This window comes from Aquarana catesbeiana, linkage group LG04, assembly GCF_042186555.1.
Source record: "Aquarana catesbeiana isolate 2022-GZ linkage group LG04, ASM4218655v1, whole genome shotgun sequence".
Classification (NCBI taxonomy): domain Eukaryota; kingdom Metazoa; phylum Chordata; class Amphibia; order Anura; family Ranidae; genus Aquarana; species Aquarana catesbeiana.
Genome location: NC_133327.1, coordinates 165,464,786 through 165,482,240, shown reverse-complemented (window position 1 = coordinate 165,482,240; position 17,455 = coordinate 165,464,786). Strand labels below are relative to the sequence as shown.

The following is a 17,455-nucleotide window of genomic DNA, read 5'->3' as shown; positions in this document are numbered from 1 at the left end:
CCTTCAGCTCTCAGGGGGGCTCTTCCAGTTTCTGCTGCCCCCCCTGAGGAAAGGATAGGGGGAACCCCCCAGGAAGGATAAATATATCCGGCCAGACCCAGAGGCCCATCAGGTACTAACCAGGCCCGACCCTGCTTAGCCTCCGAGATCATACGAGATCGGGCAGGCAGCGCCCTCTTTCACTTTCAGGGTGATGTGGCCGTAGGCCTTCCCAGGCATTTGGTCTGGCTCCCGGGGGGGGGGGGGGGGGGAACCACCAGCCCCAGGCTTTGGGTCATTTGGAAAAAAACAAACGGTTTCGCTGTGTAGGGAGAAACACAATCAAAAACTGAGGATCAAGGGGAAGGGTGGGGACTTAAAACAGCTGTCGATTGATTGTGTTTCCTGTAGGGAGGAGCCTCTCATCTCTCAGGTGTGCCGTCCTGGAAGATGACTAAGAAAAAATCTATTTTTCTTAACGTAGACAGTTTATAACACACCTGAAACTATCCAAATTTTTCCAGCATACATACAAAAAAGTAGGTTATATAAGCAGGGCTCCAATTTCTGCACAAGCTTTACAGCTTTTTTTTAAACCACAAGTTTGCAGGAGTCTGCAGACACTACAGTTACCACTTGGCCACATCTCCTCAGTATTTTATAAAAGCCTCAAAAAACCTGAAGGCTGCTACTGCTGGCTTCTGAAAATGTCATTTACCTGCAAGATTAAGCCAACTTCAGTTTTTTCCATGCCCAAAACACATTTGAAACATGGGAAGGCACGCACTGATGTCACCACGCCCTTGGAGTAAGAGAACGGGCTCCGCTTATCTTGTGTATACCGGCCGGCTTTCGTATGTGCAACTCTGCTGTTTTAAAATATATGTTTCGAAGATATCACACTATGGCCAGTCTTTTCTTCTGAGCTACCTGGGTTTCCCATTTGAATATGTGGATACCGTGAGTGAGCCTTTGCGATTTACCCCCCGCCATCCGAACATCGGGATCGCTAGCAAGCTTAAAGGCCTTGGCTGGGCTATAGCCACTTGCCTTCTTAAGCTTGCCGTCTGGTAAGCTAAACAGCTACGGTGGATGGGCACATTAATTTATAGGCACACTGTGGTGGTGTTTTATGCTCCTAATGGACATTTGTTATCCTTTATGTCATTTATTATGGACTTTAATTTTTAGCGCGGCTTTCTTTAGCTCTTCAATTTTTGGTGTGATCGCACTGTATGCTGCTGCTTTTTTGCTACTTTGTAAGCGCGGTATCTTTACCATTTTACATTTGAAACATGCCTGCTTTGGGTCAGTGGCTCTAGTCAAGGTCTGTTACTGCCAGGCAACAAGCATTGTCATGAGAAATCCTGCAATGGCAGCCTTCAGGATTATCCACACAGTTCCACTGAGACAGCAATTACGCCAAATTCCTTCCAAGGAGCCTATTAGAAATCTATAGCAAGCTTGTAGTACAAAACACTAATATTGAAAAGAAAAAAAAAAAAAAAAAAAAAAAAAGGTCAGTTTTCAAAGCTTGTGTTACAGCTTACAAATGGACAGGTTCAGAAAGTGCATGAACTGCTGCTAAAATTACTGATTGTTGAGAGCAGTACTTTTCACACATACAAGGCTGCTGTCACATCACATTGTCTTCAGCAATTAAATAGGTCACAGTGGGTGTGACAGACTAATCAGATTTCAGCATTTGCTGTACATTTTATAGTGATAAATTTAAGTTAGAGTACAAACTTAGAATTCATATAAAATTTGGTGAATGAAAACATGCAAATTGTTTGCAGAGAAACTACCCAGGTTTAGAACACCTGAAATACTTGTGTTCATTGAAGGCCACAGCTAAGATCTTAATTTGATAGCACCACCTTCAGAATAGGACACTAGGGAAAAGCCAAACAGAAGCACAGCTGATTGCCTAACAGGCATCCTCCAGTAGCATAGACACTGCAGGTTATGCGACAACCTGCTGTAGCAGAGATTTGGAAAGCTACCACAGGAATTTACTATAAAAGCCTTAAAACAAAAAAGGAATATCCCACAGGAGCAGCAGTGCTTCATTAATAAAAACCCTATTCCTTTACATGTAGAAAGCATCCATCCTGACCTTACACTTGCAGCTGCTATGGCACTGCACATAACCAGCTATGACACCAGCCAAATATTGGCTGGACTAAAAGCTACCATGAGCACACTAGTAACTGCAAGTGTCATAATTCATGGCTGCTTTGAAAGTAACCAATGGAAACCATGAAATGTGGGAAAAATTCTGATTTGAGGGGCCGTTTCATCTTTTAAACAGGGCTCAAAAAAAAAAAAAAAAAACCCAAAAGAAAAAAAAATGGTTCCCATATGTTCCCCCAGAGCCATTTATATGCTGCAAGATGGCAACTTTAATATCCTCTTCCCAAATGCAACTCAAGATCAAGCAAAAAAATAAGCTCTGGGAATTAGATCAGATGCTGGCCCACACCTCTATGGTGACCAAAACTGCTTGGCCAGTTGGAGACACTGCTCACAGAAAATCCACAGTAAAGATAGTTGCTGGCACGAGTCTGCTTAAGATAGCCTCAAGCTGCTCCAAAAAATAAAATAGCCAGCCAACACAGCAGTAGTCACCAGCTCCCACCCCTTAGGACCCTTCAGAGTGCTGGTCCCAGGTAACCACCAGTATAAGTTTTAGGGTTCTCATACTGAGGCACTACATGCTACATTGCTGCCCCATCTCTTGGATGTGCATGCTGAAATCAGGAAGCTACAGGTCTGAACATGTGGCAGTGTGCAGCCAAGAAAAAAAAAAAAAAAAAAAAACACAACCAAAACACACGCAACAACCCCAGGGACCACTGGGGAATTAGCAGGTCTCCTACAGCCAGAGGCAGGGAGCCACCTGCTGATTGGCTGGGGCCTCCCCAAGAACACAAGGGTAGACTACTCCAGCCACCACTTATAGGCCACCTTCATATCCATGATAGGGCTGCTGGAACCAGACCTGCACATACCCATGGCTCTGCATGTGCTTGTTGGCAGAGCTGGGGTGACTACAAAATCTAGGTCATCCTACCTGTGTCCCAGCTGCTTAAGGTCATACAAAAAATCCCTGCATAAGAGGGGAAGATTCCCAGCAGGAGCTTAGGGCTGTGCTTTTGCATAGTCTCCCAATCCTGAAGGTGGCAATATAATGCAGTTAAAAGGATGAAAATGTGCTTACATATGTGCTTTTACAAGTCTGAATGCAAGTATATGGGAGGTAGTTCAGTAACAAATGTGTTAGCTCATAATCTGCCAGAAAGATCATTAGACAATTACATAGGTGCGCAAGAGGCCCTATTCAGAACATATATACAAAAATTGCAGTTCAATAGTGATCTCCAACTCACCATCAAAGCTGCCTTTTTCTCTTGCCAACTGTATCAACTGGTTGTAAGTCTCAATAGATGGTTGATATACAAACACTCCAGAGTTAAAGCAGTCAGGCCAGCCTGGATCTGGTGCAGCAGACAGCTCTTCACGTTCAAACAAGTCATCAACATTTGTCATAACCTGAAAGGATGGATCACACTTTGAAATAAAATTAAAAATGCTCCTGTATGACAGTCTAAAGTACCATATTTAGTCAATGTGATGCACACAGTATTCTAGAACATAGGGTTATGAATACAAAGCTATATAGACAAGTACAGTAAAACCGTGGATAGCAAACAGTTTGTTTTCCAAAAACATTCTTGTAATCCAAAGCACTCATAGCAAAGTGAATCTCCCATAAGAAATAGAAACTCCGATAATTTGTTCCAAAACAGTGATTGTGTAACCATAAATGTCCATCCACAAATGTCAGCCTCCACAAGGCAATTAGAAGCAAAAGCCTGCAGGAGCTAAATACAGAGTATAAGAAAGAGGGGCTCCTGCAAGTGTAGCAATATAGAGCAATTTAATGAAGATGCAACATACATGGTTGATAAAGGGGCACATCCGAGTATGCAGGCATCTGGGGGTAAAGCTGTCCACATAGACCATCCTCTGCAGTCTGCAATCATGACCGGGAAAACTACCCTGCAGTAGAGTGTTCTGAAAGCGAGGCTTGGAGCAGTGTGGAAGAGACAATGGCAGTGCAGAGGACAGTCTACGTGGACAGCCTTACCCCCAGATGCCTGTATACTGCGATGTGCCCCTTGATCAACCACGTGTTGCTAAATGTTGCATCTTCATTAAATTTAACTCTATTGCTACACTTAGAGGTACCCATTTTATACTCTGTTACATGACACTTGTACATCAAGACCTCATTCATTTATCAAGTCAAAATGTAACCACTTGCCGACCAGCCGTCGCAGTTTTACTGTGGCAGAATGGCACAGCGAAACGATGTTACCTTAAGTCACTTCAACTTTTGGCCACTAGGGGTGTGCACCGCAGTGTGTGCCCGGAGCCGATCCCTGGGGGCACGATGACCGCCAGGCTCCTGCGATCGCCCGTGACTGAGATCTGTGTAAACACAGAACCCGGTTCTTTCAGGGGAGTAGAGACAGATTGTGTGTTCATACCATTTATGAACACTGATCTCTCCTTGACAGTCCCATCCCCCACAGTTAGAACACACCTAGGGAACAGTTAACCCCTTCCCTACAAGTGACATTTACACAGTAATCAGTGCATTTTTATAGCACTGATCGCTGTATAATTGCAAATGGTCAAAAAAGTGTCCGATATGTCCGCCGCAATACCACAGTCCAAAAAAAAAAAAAAAAAAAAAAATTCAAAAATCTATCCCCTGTTTTGTAGATGCTATAACTTTTGCGCAAGCCACATATACGCTTATTGGGATTTTTACCAAAGATATATGTAGAAGAATACATATTGGCCTAAACCGAGGAAAGTTTGAAAAAAATGTGTGATATTATATAAAAGAAAAAAAAAAAAAAAAAAAAAAGAAAAAAAAAGTGTTTTCTTCAAAATTGTTGCTCTTGTTTATAGTGCAAAAAACAGAGGTTATCAAATCACAAAAAAGCTTGATTTGTGGGAAAATAAGTAAATTGTTTGGGTACAGCGTCACACAGCCACGCAATTGTCAGTTAAAGCGACAGTGCCGTATCACAAAAAATAGCCTGGTCATTGAGAAGCCAAGTCTTCTGGGGCTGAAGTGGTTAAAAAAGTGAACCACAAGAAAAAGAACTAGTGTCCTTTAATGTACTCCCAAAAGTTTTACAGGTGGGACAAAAATCATTTTCTTAGTCCATCATACACTACAGACACAAGACAGTATTCATGACCAAGGAATACACCTTAGTAAGAAAGGCAGCCCAGCCTTGGCCTGCTGGCCAGACATTTTGCCAAGGAATTGCAACAAGAATGGAAAAACCTAAGCAAAGAGCAGGCAAAAAGGGATATCCTTAGTGGGTGCAAAATAGTTAACACTAGCAACTCTGTACAAAGGTCTTCATAGCAAGTGGTCTCTGGAACAGGCCAAAAGTAGAGACCGACTCCTGATCATAGGTACTCAAGACCTAGTGTTGTATTGACCCAGACCAGAAAGCATAGATCAGTCCCATGTGATACTTCCTTGAAGTTTTCCTGACCTAGCACCAAGTGAAAAAGGACTTCTGGGAAGGAAAGTGGACTCTAGCCATTACAAAGTGATAACACTGTCAGGACCTGAGCTTTAACAGCCAGGCCATTAAAGCCAGCAAAAGGGTGGCATACGGTTCCCTGAAAGGGAATACAGATGTTCCAGGGGGGCTAAGGAGAGTCTGCAGGTCAGCAAGCACCTTTGGGTTGAGACCACTTGAGTACAGATGTTGACAAAATGAGAAAGCTCTGCACTGAGAAGGTATCCAGGGCCTCTTTCCATGGCAGAAGTCTTGCATCCATTGAGGACCTGCCCAAATTGGGGGAAGATGTCTGACTATGGTGCTGAACTAGTTTAACAAGCTTAGTCTGGCTGCTTAAATTAATGAATAGTCCAGAGGTTGCCTTGTCCCACACTGCCAGAAAGTTAAATTTGCAGTGTTGGTTGGGAATGAAACGGAGCACACAGCACTGCCAGAATGAGTTATAGCACAAAGGTTGCACTGCTCCAAGTGAAAACTGAAATCTCCCCTTGCTGTGACAAAGCGCTGGGTGCCAGCCTTGGTCTGCAACCGAGATATATAAAGCAAATTAGAAAGAAAAGTCATGGCATCACCAGCATAGAATTAGTAGCAATAAAATAAGCACACGCTACTCCTGTGGCTTCAGCAGATTTTCCCACACCTGTGCTTAGTCATTGCTGCTAATGACTAAGCATAGGTGTATGAAACATCTGCTGAAGCCACAGGAGTAGTGCGTTTGTTCCTGATTTGCATGCTACTGCAATAAATTTTCCAATGCTGGTGGTGCCACCACTTTTCTTTCCATTTAAGTGCCAGAATGAGGCCATCAGTAAGCCCCTAACCCTCATGCAGAAGCAGAGAATAGGCTGGCTCCTGGATTGCAACAAACTAAATAGAAGCTTCTCCTGCAGAAGGAACCCTTTGGACTGGGCCATATGCAGATCATGCCAAGAAATTCCAAGCAATTAGACTGTTCCAGCTCTGACATCTTGATATTTAAGATCCACTTCAGGTTCTGGACAGTTGGTGGACATGACAGTCTGGAACAACTTTTCCTAGAGAGGACATGCAGATGCCTGGAGAATGAAGCAACACTAAAACAGAGGCTAGGATCTTGTTAAAGACCTTAAGTGCAATAGGGACAAGCTGAAAGGCCAAACTGGAAATGTCCTGCCACATCAAAATGCAGATGTGTTGGTGCACTGGGAAGGAGGAAGATGTGGTGGAGAACAAATAAGGCATAGGTTCCCCTTGGCCTCCATGACCAGCTTCTAATAAAACCTAGACCTTTCCAGCACAGCAGCAATGACCAAGACAGCTGCTCTAGAGTGGAATGACAGTCCAACAGAAGCTGGCAAGTACAATGTAAAGCAGAGTGGAGGCGGTGACCAAAATTCTACTTTATAGCCCCTGGATACCACATTTGGGACCCAGGCACCTGAAACCTAGGTGGCTTGAACAAGTATAGATTACCTTCATTGGATAGACTGTTTAATTTGGGGGATCCAGGGCTTGCAGTGAAATTGGGGGCCAGCTATACTGAGGCCAAGAATTATTTTCTACCTTACAGGCTGACAGACATGCGTAGAAGACAGCCTAGCATATGCAAGAGTGGCTACTTGCACTGCAGTTTGGCAGTTAAGCCAAAGGGTCCTCTTGCGACTTCACAGGAGGCCAATGCAAAATATTTGAACAACATTAGTCTGTAGTAGAGAAGGGCAATGGGAAAGCTCCAGTTAAAAGATCTTCAGGATCCTGAAAAGTTGCACTGGACCAGATGGCTAAGGTCTGAAAGACACTGTAGAAAGCAGGGCTAAGACCACAAGGACAAAAGGGGGCTTTTGAGAAGAGTCTCACTTTGTGTCCATGGGATCATTAAAGCCCAGGACATGATCCATATGCACATCTTATAAAGAAAAACCTTAGACTTAATCAGTGACTATTTCTACGAGCCTTTCAGGACAGCACCTTGGAGAGCGCAGCTCCACCTCTTGACAGGAAACACTGCGTGACAACGCCCTTTTTAAAAGCAGCTGCTTCCACCATGCCATCAGTTGTTACCGAGAAATCCTCCGACATGCTGGAAAATATAAGCAGACAATTACACTTTACATATGATAACCAAGGGAGGGAAGCAGAGGCTGCTGTCCTGAAAGGCTCATAGAAATATCACCGGTAAGTCTAAGGTTTTTTCCCCTTCGCCTTTCAGGACAGCACCTTGGAGGATAACCGAGAAACTTACTTCAGGGTGGGACTACTGCCTGTAAAACCTTCCTACCAAAAGGACTGGTCCGAGGCTGATATTAGATCCAAGCGGTAGTGCCTTATGAAGGTCGAAAAAGCTTGGCCATGTGACAGCCTTGCAGATCTGCTCAGGGGATGCCCCGGCCCTTTCTGCCCATGCCGCTACTGCTCGAGTAGAATGAGGCAATACCCCTTCCGGAGGTTCCAGAGCCATATGCCTCTTTAATGGCTTGCTTTAACCATCTTCCAAGGGTGCTCTTGGAAGCTTTACCTCCTTTGTGAGTACCTTCCATTAAAACAAAGTGAAGATGATTTTCTAACTTCCTTTGTTATTTCCAGATATTTAAGCAGACACCTCCTGACATCAAGAGTGTGGAAAGCCTCTTCTCCCGGCCCCGAAGGTAAAGGACAAAAAGTAGGGAGAATGGATTTCCTGTGTACGATGAAAAACTGAAGTCACCTTTGGTCGGAATACTGGATCTGTCCTTAAGACTACCCTATCCTGTAGGCATCTCATAAAGGGCTCTTTAATTGAAAGGGCTTGTAACTCACTAATTCTGCGTGCAGAAGTTACTGCTACCAGTAAAATAGTCTTTAACATCAAAAATTTTGATGATTCTCATATAGGTTCAAACGGAGCCTTAGTCAGTCCCTGAAGAACTAAAGAAATCACATTTTGGGAAAACAGGTCTAGGCTTTACTTTTGCCATGGCCCTAAAAAATCTGATTAAAAAAAGGTTCACTTGACAGGGTTTTTCCACAAAAACTGATAAAGCAGCTACAGAGTCTTGAGCGTACTTGCCACTAACCCTTCCTCCAATCCCTCTTGAAGAAATTCCAAAACCGAAATTGTACTAATAAACTCAAAATCTTTTCTGGAACACCAGGAATTATAAATCTTCCAGACTTTAAAGTAAATGTCTCTCGTTACTTTTTTTCTACTTGCAAGAAGGGTAGAAATAAGCTTCTCTGATAAACCCTTCTGTCTTAAGATTTGTTCTTCAGAAACCAAGCTGTTAGATTGAGATAAGCTGGATCTGGATGGAGACTCTGGCCCCGATTCAGCAGTTCTGCCCTGATCGGTAACCTCCAAGGAGGTTTCACTGAGGTTCATCAAGGTTGAAAACCAGGGTCTTTTTGGACAATAAGGGGCTATTAAGATTAGCTTCGTGGACTCCAATCTGAATTTGGCTAACACCCTTGGTATCAGTTGAAACAGGGGAAAGTGCAAGACAGATGGAAGTCCCACTTGTGGGCTAACGCATCTACCTCTGACAGCTTGAGCCCATCTCTGAAGAGAAAAAAGGCCAGTATTTTTGCATTTTCTTGATTTGCAAAGAGGTCCCCCTGGGGGTAACTCCAACTTCCAGAGATTGTTTCGAATAACTCCTGATTTAGAGACCACTCAGCTTCCCTTATTTCTTTCCTGCTGAGATCTGCCAAGGTGTTTTCCCTCCCCTTCAGATGGACTGAAGATAGGCCACATTGTTCTCTGCCCATCTCAGGATTTGATGAGCTAGATCCATCAGAGTTCTGCTTTGTGCCCCCTTGCTTTGTTAAATATAATACTGCCATCATATTGTCCAATAATATTTGGACATGTTTCACTAGAAATTCCTGGAAGGAGAGCAGACTTAGGTGAATAGCCTTCAACACTCTCCAATTTGAAGATCTTCTCCCCTCTGGTTTGGACCACCTCCCTGAATTGTTTTTTTCTTCCAGGTGAGATCCCCATGCGCTGGCATCTGCAGTCAGCCTTCAGGTTACTGGAAAGGCCCAAGGAAGCCCTTTTGAGATGTTTCCTTGGTTCCTCCACCACCAGAGCGATCTTTTTGCTCTTGCCCCTATGTTGAATTTCTTCTCCAGGAGGTTCTTGGTATGACCAATTCATCAGAATATCTGATTGCAGAGGACGGGCATGCAACCTGACCCACTGAACCGACGAATTGCCGCTGTCAACAGTCCCAGAGCGGACATGGCTTGTCTTACAGAGATCTCTGTGCTAGAACTAAGTGCTTTCAGGGCTAACTGCATCTTTTCTATTTTCTCCTGGGGCAGAAAAATTCTCTGTTCTATCAAATCTATTTTGTACCCCAGAAACCTTACCCTTTGAGATGGTATTAGGTTTGACTTTTGAAGGTTGAGAAACCATCCCAAACTTTAGATGTATTTGAGCTGTCTGTAGATTGACTTCTACTTGACCCCTTGAGTCGGCAAAAAGTAGCAGGTCGTCCAAATAGGGCACTATTGAAATCCCCTTCAGCCTCAGGGGCTCCAAAGATTCCACCATCACTTTTGTGAATACTCTGGGGGAGGAGGAAAGTCCGAAGGGCAGAGCCTGAAACTGCAAGTGCCAAATCTCCTCCCCCCTGCCCCAGATTGACTGCAAAACTTGTGAATCTTTGTGATGGGGGCGCTATTGGTATATGGAGATATGGCTTCCATCGATTTGAGAGATGCCTATGACATTTGGGGGTTAACAAGTTTCTCACCGAGAAAATTGTATCCATCCTGAATTTTTTGTATTTTATGGATAGATTTAGAACCTTCAAATTGAGAATCAGGCGAAACATTCCCGGTTGCTTTTTGACCAGAAAAATGTGGGAGTAAAACCCCTTCCCCTCTTGCTCTTTCGGAACCTGGGAAATGACCTTCTGTTGCATCAGTTCCTGTAACAGACTTCATGAGCCTTTTCCCGATCCTTTGTCAGGTTTGTGATGTAAAACAGATTGAGGGCTTTGTGAGAATTCCAATTGATATGCCCTTTTGACTAACCCCAGAACAAATGGACTTCTTGTTCTTTCCCCAAGTTGGTAAGAAGTCCTGTAGTCTTCCACCTACTGGTAGATGGTCATTGTTTTTTTTTTTTTTAGGGGTTTGCTCTGGGGTTCTAAAGAGTACCCCTCCGCCGCCTCTTCCTCTGAGAAGTCCAGGGTCTCGAAAATTTCTGCTGTACCACTTTCTTCTGTGGGAAAGCCTTTTTATCCACTGTCCTGTTCAGGACAGTCTCCAATTCTGGTCAGAACATCAGGTCTCCTGAAAAGGGAATTCTGCACAGTTTTCCCTTAGAAGCCAAATCCCCTGACCAAGTCTTCAGCCAGAGTGCTCTTCTTGCTGAGTTAACAATCGCAGAGGACCTAGCTGACACCCTGATAGATTCTGCAGAGGTATCTGCCATATATTTGACTGCCTTAAGCAGGCTAGGGAAGGACTCCAATAGGTCTTTTCTGCTACATGATTCTTAAGTTGATCTAACCAACACTAAGTTCCTAGCCACAACTGTAGCTGCCATAAGATTAGCTAGAGATGAGTCCCAGGCCTTCTTCAGTAGCCCATCTGCCCTCTTATCCATAGCATCTTTGAGAATGCCCATGTCCTTCAAAAGCTAAATCAGTTTTCCTAGATACTTGAGAAAAGGCAGCATCTATCTTTGGTCTTTTTATTCCACACCCATTCCTCGTTCTCAAAAGGAAACCTCCTTTTGAGGGCTTTAGAAAAGAACTGTCCTTTCTCTGGATCCTTCCATTCCTTTTTAATAGTGTCTGTTAACACTTTATGAACCGGGAAGACCCTGTGTCTAATTTTCTCCAGCCCCTGGTACATCTTGTCATGCACTGACAGCTGGGTTTTCTCTTCCTGGATCTCCAGGGTAGTATAAATTGCTTTGAGTAATTCATCCACCTCCTCAAGTGAAAGCTTATATCTAGATCTCTTCTTCCACCTCCTCCGAATCAATGGTTGAGGGTGGAATTCTTTCCTTTCCTCAGATTCACTTTCCACCTGTCTGGAAGTAGACTGAGGGAGACTGGAGTAAGAACTCTGGCCACATTTTTTCACAAGGGAGCGCACTGTCCCTAGGGCCTCTAATGCTTTCCTCACAGAAGATAAGAGTACCTTGCACTCTTGCCAAGTCTTACTAAATCCGCAATGCAGGATCTGCACGGTGGTTTGGGCCAAGAGTCACTTAAAGGATTTTTGCATGAGGGGCACTTTCTCCCTGTTCTGATTTGGCAGTAGCTTTCTGAAACAAACAAAAAACAACCCAGGGTCTCTTAGAACTAAGGCCTCAGAGAAATATAATACCCCCAGCCAACACCCTAAGTCTCACTCCTTGCTGAAATGCTAATGGAAACTTCACCCCATAGCAGACAGCAGCAGGTTTCCCACATAAGGATAAAACATCCAGTGAAATAAAAAAAAGTAAGAGGTGCCACTGCACCTCTCCTACCTGGGCCTGGCCGGGAACCCGGGCGCCTGCATCCACCATCACTGCTGATGATTCCGCCGTCTCCATTGCGAACGCTGCAGCCGCGGTGTCTCTTTACAAGGCTTCATGTGCCAAACAAAAGGAAGTCCCGGCCAGAGGACCCTCCCCTTCCTCCTGCGTTCCAATTGATGCTACACCCCGCCGAAAGTCTCTACCCACCAGAACTGGCATCACACGCTGTCCGGGATTCGGCACCACCATGCAGAGGCCTGGCATGGACGTTCTGAGCACACCCACAGCCCCCCGAACACCTTGGGCGAAGGACCTCCAGCAGACTATTACTCCTGTGAGCAGGCGAAGGAAGGGACACTGGAGCACCCCCCTCATGCAGGAAGGAGCTGGGCTGGTCTGAGCACCAAAACATGGAGGTACTGCCAAAACCCTCTCCTTAGAGAGCGCAGCCCCTCTGGTTACCCAAGCAGTGTTTCCACCATGGCGGAGGAAACACTAAAACTGACAGCATGGTGGAAGCAGCTGCTTTTAAAAGGGGCGCTGTCACGCGGGGGGGGGGGGGGTGCAGCGCATATACCCCCACCTGAAACATCTCACATGAGACTACAGGACCATTCTGAGAGAACAGCATGTCTCACATGCAGAGTAGGGCCAGTTGTAACAGGAAGTCACAGCAGGTATGGTAGTGCCTGAAATAAGACAGATCTAGATCCCTGGGCTGACAAGTGTTTATTAAAAGTCAACCATTATGGCATTTGTAAGTGACTGAAGGTTTCTTTAACCACTTGCCGACCGGGCCATGGCCGAAAGACGGCAGCAGCGCGGTCGGTTAGTTCTGGGTGGACGTCCATGGACGTCATCCCAGAATCCTGCTCTCATGCGCCCCCCTGGGGCATGCACCCGAGAACTTCCATGACCGCCGGGTCCATCACGGCCGTTTACCATGTGATTGCTCCATCAAATGACGGAGCGATCACATGTCAAACCAGCGTCATGTCGCCGGTTCCTCCCTCCCCTCTCTGTACCAATCGGTACAGTGCGAGGGGAGAGGGGGAGGGAGAGGATGGCAGCACCGCTGTGGGCTGCATGTGTAGTGCCCACAGCGGTGCTCAGTGACAATTGCAGTCACATCCATCCATCCTCAGCCATCCCTGCAATATACCGCAATTTTTTACCAGTTCCCGCCCACCGTCATATGACGTCCTTGACTTTGAGCGGGGATATCTGAATGATGCCTGCAGCTACAGGTATCATTCAGATATCAGCTTTTTCAGCCGGTGATTTCCTACACCATAAGAATGATCATAGCGGCTGTTCCACTGCTTGATCGTTCTTATGGGGAGGCGAGAGGGGACGCCCCCCCCTTCCCGCCACCCTCCGGTGCTTCTACCGACTCACCGCTACGATCGAAGCCAGGATCTTTTTTTTTTTTTATTTCAGGCTTCCCAGCCTAGAGGTAAGATGTGGGGTCTTATTGACCCCATATCTCACTGTAAAGAGGACCTGTCATGCCATATTCCTATTACAAGGATGTTTACATTCCTTGTAATAGAAATAAGTGATCAAAAATTTTTTTTGGGAGGTGGGGGGGTGTTCAGTGTCAAAGTAAAAAAAAAAAATTTTTTTAAAAGCGCCCCTGTGCTTGCATGCAGAAGCAAACACATACACAAGTCCCGCCCACATATGAAAACGGTGTTCAAACCACACATGTGAGGTATCACTGCGAACGTTGGAGTGAGAGCAATAATTTTGGCCCTAGACCTCCTCTGTAACTCAAAACATGTAACCAGTAAAAAATTTTAAAGCGTCCCCTATGGAGATTAAGTAGCGAAGTTTGACACCATTCCACGAGCGTGTGCTATTTTGAAGGGTGACATGTTAGGTATCTATTTACTCAGCGTAACTTCATCTTTCACATTATGCAAAAACATTGGGCTAACTTTACTGTTTTGTTTTTTTTTAAGCACAAAACTGTTTTTTCCCAAAAAACACGGTCCAAAAATTGCTGCGCAAATACCGTGCGAGATAAAAAGTTGCAACAACCGCCATTGTATTCTCTAGGACACACACACACTGGCTTGCGAAAGTATTCCGCCCCCTTGAACTTTTTCAACCTTTTGCCACATTTCAGGCTTCAAACCTAAAGATATAAAATTTTTATTTTTTGTGAAGAATCAACAAGTGGGACACAATTGTGAAGTGGAACGAAATCTTTTGGATTTTTGAAACTTTAATAAAAAAAACGAAAAGTGGGGCATGCAAAATTATTCGGCCCCCTTGAGTTAATACTCTGTAGAGCCACCGTTTGCTGCGATTACAGCTGCAAGTCGCTTGGGGTATGTCTATCAGTTTTGCACATCGAGAGACTGAAATTCTTGCCCATTTTTCCTTGCAAAACAGCTCGAGCTCAGTGAGGTTGGATGGAGAGCGTTTGAACAGCAGTTTTCAGCTCTTTCCACAGATTCTCGATTGGATTCAGGTCTGGACTTGGCCATTCTAACACCTGGATACGTTTATTTGTGAACCATTCCTTTGTAGATTTTGCTGTATGTTTGGGATCATTGTCTTGTTGGAAGATATATCTCCGTCCCAGTTTCAGGTCTTTTGCAGACGCCAACAGGTTTTCATCCAGAAAAGTCCTGTACTTGGCTGCATCCATATTCCCCTCAATTTTAACCATCTTCCCTGTCCCTGCTGAAGAAAAGCAGGCCCAAACCATGATGCTGCCACCACCATGTTTGACAGTGGGGATGGTGTGTTGAGTGCAATGAGCTGTGTTGCTTTTACGCCAAACATATCGTTTTGCATTGTGGCCAAAAAGTTCCATTTTGGTTTCATCGGACCAGAGCACCTTCTTCCACATGTTTGGTGTGTCTCCCAGGTGGCTTGTGGCAAACTTTAGACGAGACTTTTTATGGATATCTTTGAGAAATGGCTTTCTTGCCACTCTTCCATAAAGGCCAGATTTGTGCAGTGTACGACTGTTGTCCTATGGACAGACTCTCTCACCTCGGCTGTAGTTCTCTGCAGTTCATCCAGAGTGATCATGGGCCTCTTGGCTGCATCTCTGATCAGTCTTCTCCTTGTCTGAGCTGAAAGTTTAGAGGGACAGCCAGGTCTTGGTAGATTTGCAGTGGTCTGATACTCCTTCCATTTCAAAATGATCGCTTGCACAGTGCTCCTTGGGATGTTTACAGCTTGGGAAATCTTTTTGTATCCAAATCCGGCTTTAAACTTCTCCACAACAGTATTACGGACCTGCCTGGTGTGTTCCTTGGTCTTCATGATGCTCTCTGCGCTATCAACAGAACCCTGAGACTATCACAGAGCAGGTGCATTTATACAGAAACTTGATTACACACAGGTGGATTCTATTTATCACCATCAGTCATTTAGGACAACATTGGATCATTCAGAGATCCTCGCTGAACTTCTGCAGTGAGTTTGCTGCACTGAAAGTAAAGGGGCTGAATAATTTTGCACGCACCACTTTTCAGTTTAATTGCTAAAAAAAGTTTAAAACATCCAATAGATTTCGTTCCACTTCACAATTGTGTCCCACTTGTTGGTGATTCTTCACAAAAAATTAATTTTATATCTTTATGTTTGAAGCCTGAAAAGTTCAAGGGGGCCGAACACTTTCACAAGCGTGTATGTGTGTATATATATATATATATATATATATATATATATATATATATATATATATATATATATATATATATATATATTTTTGGGGTTCTATGTAATTTTCTAGCAAATAAATGCTTATTTTTACATGTAGGAGAGAAAATGTCAGAATTGGCCTGGGTGCTCCAGAACGCCTGGAGGTGCTCACTGCATGTTGGGTCTCTGCATGTGGCCAGGCTGTGCAAGTCTCACACGTGTGGTATCGCCATACTTGGGAGTAATAGCAGAATGTGTTTCGGGGGTGTAATTTGTTTTATGCATATGCTGGGTGTGAGAAATAACCTTCTAATATGACAATTTTGTGAAAAAAAAAAAAAAAAAAAAAAAAAAAAAAAAAAACACACTTGATTTTGCAAAGAATTGTGGGAAAAGATGACAATTTCAAAAAAACTCACCATGCATCTTTCTAAATACCTTGGAATGTCTGCTTTCCAAAAAGGGGTCATTTGGGGGGGTAGTTGTACTTTTCTGGCATGTTAGGGTCTCAAGAAATTAGGCCGTCAGTACTTCAGGTGTGATCAATTTTCAGATATTGGCACCATAGCTTTTGGACTCCAACATTAAGACCAAATATACACCAAGTTGTACTTATTTTTACCAAAGATATGTAGCAGTATAAATTTTGGCCAAAATTTAAGAAAAATTACTAATTTGCTAAATTTTATAACCGAAACAAAGAAAAATTCATTTTTTTACCAAATTTGACTTTTTTCTTTTATAGTGCAAAAAAATAAAAAACCAAACGGTGATTAAATACCACCAAAAGAAAGCTCTATTTGTGTGGAAAAAAAAAAAAAACAAAACACAAAAATTTCATATGGGTACAGTGTTGTATGACTGAGTAATTGTCATTCAAAATGTGAGAGCATCGAAAGCTGAAAATTGGTCTGGTTAGGAAGGGGGTTTAAGTGCCCAGTGGTCAAGTGGTTAAAGCTATAAAGCTTATAAGCAAATTCAGTGCTTGAACTCCTGCTAAGCCTTAGGAGACAATTTTGGAAGGTCAGACAAGAGGAAGCTTCATCTTCCCTTACTATGGTTATACATTACCACAGTTTGCCAAGTTGTAATTTGGGGCAGCTGAAGGGGCTGAGCCATTTACCTAGCAAAGATATATACATGGAAAGGAGGGGGGTTAGGGGCAGTTGCCCCAAAGTTTAATATGGATATGTACTGTGAGATAGTACAATTCAGCAAGTTACATTATCTGTGGGCTCCAGCCTACAACACCAAGAGTCTGGTTGACCTATTCCCATAAGAAAAAAAAAAAAAAAAGCGCCCCACACAAGCTTACCATTGTATCTGCATCCATAAACACACATTTTGTGTATTGTGTCAGCGCCCAGCAGTGAAGCTTCGTCAATGTGATGCCAAGTTCTGGTCGTTCCATTAAAGCCAGGTGTGCAGAGTCCTCACTGTCTAAGACATCCACCACTTGAACAACATCGTAAACTTTCTCGAGCACTTTTCTGTTGAGGACAGACATTTTAGCTTTAAAACTACCACCATTTAGCAGCTTCATGACAGATTAACAATACTTGCCTCATGGAATCTGAGACCTGAGGAGTTATAAGCACGCAAAGTCTTCTTGTAGTGCTGTTCCGCCGGAGAGAAGATCCCAGTACAAGCGCTCCTTTCACATAAGTATCATTGGTTGCCAAGGTGACAAAGGCTTGATCTAGAAAGAAAAACCTACATAAGCAAGTTGTCCAACAGCCAATGTTCT

General features: G+C 43.9%; 1 protein-coding gene across 2 annotated transcripts in view; it reads right to left on the bottom strand.

The window, feature by feature from the left end:
• Positions 1-17,455, bottom strand: part of GYG1 (glycogenin 1) — an 87,900-nt gene that overhangs the window by 36,526 nt on the left and 33,919 nt on the right. For both annotated transcript variants that reach the window (XM_073625908.1, XM_073625909.1), the window contains exons 2-4: positions 17,272-17,407; positions 17,024-17,198; positions 3,372-3,534 (exon numbers count right to left, since the gene is read on the bottom strand). In XM_073625908.1, coding sequence (XP_073482009.1) covers positions 3,372-3,534; positions 17,024-17,198; positions 17,272-17,407 — 474 coding nt within the window. The remainder of the gene's footprint in view (positions 1-3,371; positions 3,535-17,023; positions 17,199-17,271; positions 17,408-17,455) is intronic.